Consider the following 4666-nt stretch of genomic DNA (forward strand, 5'->3'; position numbering starts at 1 on the left):
AAGCTCTGTTACCTCTTTTTCTTAGTTTCCTTTTCATTCTCTGACGACGAGGACGAGGAAGGAGAACTTTGAGGTTTGCCTGTCTTCCTGTGAAAAAGCAACAAGGGTAATTATTAATACCTGGGAAGTAATTTATGAATTATCAGTAAAAACAATTGTTTTTTATTATTTGATCTTAAGAATAGAGTCCTGGATACTTCTGTGTCTTGTGCTCTTTTAGTATGTTGGTCTACCCCGTGCACAAGACATCTATTGCACAATTTGTGCAATTTTGTGCGACAGATGTGTGTAATTTGTGCAATAGATGTGTGTTGTGTTGTGATATCGGACTAGAGAATAAGTAAAATTGACAGTTATCTCTGTCAGCTCGGCTTACCCTTTGCCTTGCTCCACTTCAGAGTCAGAGCTGTCTGAGGAGGATGATGAAGAGGAGGAAGAAGAGGACGATGAGGACGAAGAGGAGGAGCTGGAGCTGCTGCTCACGTTGTCTTTCTTGTTTGCATTCGCCTCCTTCCCGTTTACAGCGCTCTCTCTTCTGACCGTTTGGTCTGACTGCGGAGGGGCCGTCACTGGCGACTGCTTCCAGCTTGAATCTCGTGACAGCTGTTTGGTTTCTGGTTGGCTGCCAGCTGGAGACCTTCTGGAGGGCGCATCAGAGCGCCTGGAGTCTGACTGGGAGCCTCTCCTACCTGAGGTTGGGGCATGGGATGAGTCTCTGGAGGGATGTGAAGAGGAAGAACGACTTTTCTGCTCTCCGTCTCTCTTCTCGTCCTCTCGCTCTGTTCTCCTGTCTCTCTCTGTTGATGCTTTTGTGTCTTTCATCTCTCTCTGTGGTGATGGTGAGGATGAAGAGGAGGAGGAGGAGCTAGAGGAAGATGAGGAGGACGAGGAGGATCTGCGGGGTTGTGGGACATCTTTTGGGGGCAGATGCTCCTTCACCCTCTCTCTCTCTTGTTCTGCCTCCCTCTGTCTGATCCTCTCTTGTTCCCGCTCTCTCGCTCTTTCTCGGGACAGGGAGTGACTGCTCCTCCTTTGCCGCTGCGGGGAGGGAGAGCGACGGGACCTGGAAGAGGACAATATAAGACAGATGATTTAGATACCCTGTTTTTTACACTGTTACCTGTCTATCTCTTAACTGTCAAACTGTCCAATAAAAAACTGATGAAAATGCCCCCGCATAAAGATTAGCTCTCTGATAACATCAGAGTAAATGATGAGGTTGATAAGAGCTAATCTTTTATCTACAACTTAAAAAAAATCATAATTTGATGCTTCTAAAACAAAACCAAAGCTGACGTTCCAGCACTTTCCTGTGAAAAGCGAGGTATTTTGTTATTGGTTTGTGTATGACCTGTGAACAAGTGACTTTTTGCAATAAATTATTTGACTTTTTGTGTTATATTTTGTCAAAGTTTCATATCACATGCACATTGTCATTTTGATTATTTACACACAGGTGTTTTAACTACTTTTTCTGAGTAGCTACCTTTAGTTAACTAGTTTTAATATAGATTTCTCCCACTTGCAGCTTTGCTGTATGTCAGCTTCTTTCAGTGTTAAGTAACTGGTAGCTTACAAAGCTATTCTTTCAAAGTAGCTCCCCAGCACTGGTAATCTGCACGTCAAACCCATGTATCACTAATCAGATATGACATTTATTTAAAAAGGATATTTTGCTAATTTGACGCTAGCTTTGTATCAAAACAATGTGGGTAGTATGCGTAAATGAACTGTGGTAAAACTCCCTCCATTTAACCAGTGCCTAGATGTCCCCTCTTTCCCCCACAGAGAAACTCCTCCCAATCCCGAAAATCTGTCATCTGAAGGAGTTTCGTTGGCTCAAGACTATATTATCGCACTGCCCATTTCTTGCAAAAAATGTTTCCAGAAACATATTTAAATGCCTCGTATAGCTGTAATAGTGAGAGTTTGTGAACAGGAAGTGAGCCCAAGGTGCCTCCTGCACGGTGAAAACAGAAGCCGAAAACAAGATCAGACAGTAAATCTAAGCAGCACTGATCAAATATAAACAAAGATTCGATTTTATTTACTTTTTTCTTATTTATGTTGTATTTTCTATGATTCATTTATCTGTTTCTTTTAACGTGCTCTTTTTTTCCCCTTAATATGTGGGAGTAAGAGGCATATAGACGTATGTGTGCACATATATGTACATGTGGATGAATGTATGTGCACATATGCAAATGTGTATTCATATACATGCAGGAGTGTGTGTGTGTGTGTGTGCATATGTACACATATATATGTGGCTTTATATTTGATTTACTCTTGTAAATATATTTCTAAATAGAGTATTTATGTAATGCTGGTTTAAAACAGTTTCAATTATATCAAAAGTGTATTACAATAATCTTTGTAATCAACAGCAAAAAAACTGGCTATGCCATTATTGTATGTAAAATTCTGAAAATTAAAAAAAGAAAGGAAGAAAACAAATATAAACAAAGATTCTGTCACTGTGTTGTATATTTCTCACCTCAAATGTTTCCAGAAACATGTTTTAGATTCGAGTTTAACTGTAATGCGAGATTGTTTGTTACCAGACAGTCACCATTGTTTCACTCTGACCAGTTCACATTATGTCATCCACCAGCAGGAGATGTGATAAGGTGTGATGCATTCTGGTAGTTGTAGGCTTTCTACCTCTTGAGCTGTTTTCTCTGGTCACGTCGCGGCTATCTCAAAAGTATTTGCATCTTTCTACTGCAGAAAAGGAGTTTTACGTGAGCACTCTCTTTATATCGGTGAAATATATCTTTCAGGGGTAGCCAGGTGTATAGAACAGCAAAGACTGAGTATATGAAGATGAAAGTTTTCATATTACCTGTTGGGGGGGCTTCGCCTTCTTGGACTTCTAGACCTGGACCTGCTGCGCCTTCTTGGGCTTCTGGACCTGCTCCTCCTGGCGATCCGCTCGCGTTCTCTGTCCTTTTCTCTCTCTCTTTCACGCTCTCTGTCCCTCTCCTTCTCCCTCTCTCTGTCCCTCTGTCTCTCTCTCTCCCGGTCTGACCAGGCTGGAGGAGGAGAGGCTCTCCTGGATCGGGGCAGGGGGTCCTGATACTGCTTTGGTGGAGTGCGACGTGCTGGGGAGGTGGTGGAGGTTTTCTGAGGTGGAGAGTGTGACCTCCTGGCAGAGGGGCTGGACCTTGCAGGCCTCTTGGCTGTGTCCCTCTCCCTGCCCCTCTCCCTCTCCCCAGCTTTGGCCTCCACCCTCGACCGCTCTGCCTCGGCCTCAGAGGAAGAGTATCTGCTGTTGCCTCTGCTGGCGTCGGCTCTGCTGGAGGGGGAAGGAGGTGGAGTGGGGCTGTCCATTTGTGTGGGGCTATATCGCTCCTGACCTTTTTTGCGGGTCTCTGCAGCAGCTCTGTGGGGAGCGCTGTCCCTCTCACGTTTGTCTCTTCCACATTCTCTCTCCTTCTGAGCTCGTCGAATCCCATCACCCTCTGAAGCAGAGACGGGGCTTTCCTTTCTACCATTGGCTAAATACCGCTGAACTGCAGCACCGATGGCAGATGGCGCACTTTTTGAGGAACTGCTTTTTTCCTTCCCTGCTGCCCTGGCCTTCTTCAGTTTGCCCTCATCTTCAGAGGATGAGGACGAAGAGGAAGAGGAGGATGAAGAGGAGGACGAGGAGCTGTCACTGTCACTATCACTGCTGCTACTGCTGCTGCTGCTGCTACCGCTGCTGCTACTGCTGCTGCTCCTCTGTCTTTTTTTCTCCGCTTGTTTCTCTTTGTCATCCCGTTTCTCCTTCCTCGGAGGGCTCCTTGTCCTCTCCTGCCTCTCGTTTATCTCTGGTCTTTCGCTCCTGCCTTTCTCGGCAGGTCTCGACCCATCTCGCCTACTTTCTGCGGTCGATCGCACAGCCTCGTCTCTCTTTCTGGCGCTCTCTTGACCTCGCTCTCTGTCTTGTTCCCTCTGACTGTTCAGATACCTGTCCCTCTCGTTAACACTCTCCCTGTCTTTTTCTCTTCTCTTCTCGTCTTCCCTTTCTCTTTGCCGCCCATTAGTGATAGGTGCACGAGAGGGTGGTGACGGAGAGTTGCGGGACTGGTGTCCTCCATCCCTCCTCCTGTCATTTTTCTGTTGGAAAGGGGATACCTCTCTCTCCTGTCTCTTGCCAGTGTCTCTCCTGTTGTCTCTTTCATTTGGTGCCCTTGAGTGCAAATCTCGGTCAGTCCTGCGCTCCCTCTCTCCGCTCCTCTCCCTCCTGGCCCTCTCCTTCTCAGGGGGAGGCGAGGGGGATGAGGAGTCGTGTCTCGTCTTTTTCTCCTGTCTATTCCTGTCTTTTTCCCGCACATTGTCTCTGCTCCTTCCTCTCCTTGCCTCCTGTTTGGGTGGAGGTGGTGGAGAAGGAGAACCAGATGAGGACGAGTCATGTCTTGTCCTCTGAGGAACACTCTCCTTTCCTTTGTCCCTCTTTTCTCTGCTTCTTGAACGCCTCCCTTTCTCTGTTTCTCTGCTTTTTGAAAGACTGCCTTTCTCCACTTCTCTGCTCCTTGAACGCCTCCCTTTCTCTGCTTCTCTGCTTCTGGAGCGCCTCCCTTTCTCCCTCTCATTTTCTCGGCTCCTTGAACGCCTCCCTCTCTCGTTGTCTCTGCTCCTGGATCTCCTTCCTTTCTCCATCTCTTTGCTCCTGGATCTC

The 4666-nt window shown here is 46.5% G+C and overlaps 1 protein-coding gene across 1 annotated transcript; it reads right to left on the reverse strand.

The window, feature by feature from the left end:
* Nucleotides 1–12: 12 nt before the first annotated feature.
* Nucleotides 13–4660, reverse strand: LOC121963951 (serine/arginine repetitive matrix protein 1-like; the record flags this gene model as incomplete). Its single annotated transcript, XM_042514188.1, has 3 exons — nt 2846–4660; nt 377–1063; nt 13–87 (listed from the first exon to the last, which is right to left on the reverse strand). Coding segments are annotated over exons 1-3 (2564 nt in total), but the record flags the coding sequence as incomplete, so codon positions are not given.
* Nucleotides 4661–4666: the final 6 nt, after the last annotated feature.

Source organism: Plectropomus leopardus, unplaced genomic scaffold (genome assembly GCF_008729295.1).
Source record: "Plectropomus leopardus isolate mb unplaced genomic scaffold, YSFRI_Pleo_2.0 unplaced_scaffold13397, whole genome shotgun sequence".
Taxonomy (NCBI): domain Eukaryota; kingdom Metazoa; phylum Chordata; class Actinopteri; order Perciformes; family Serranidae; genus Plectropomus; species Plectropomus leopardus.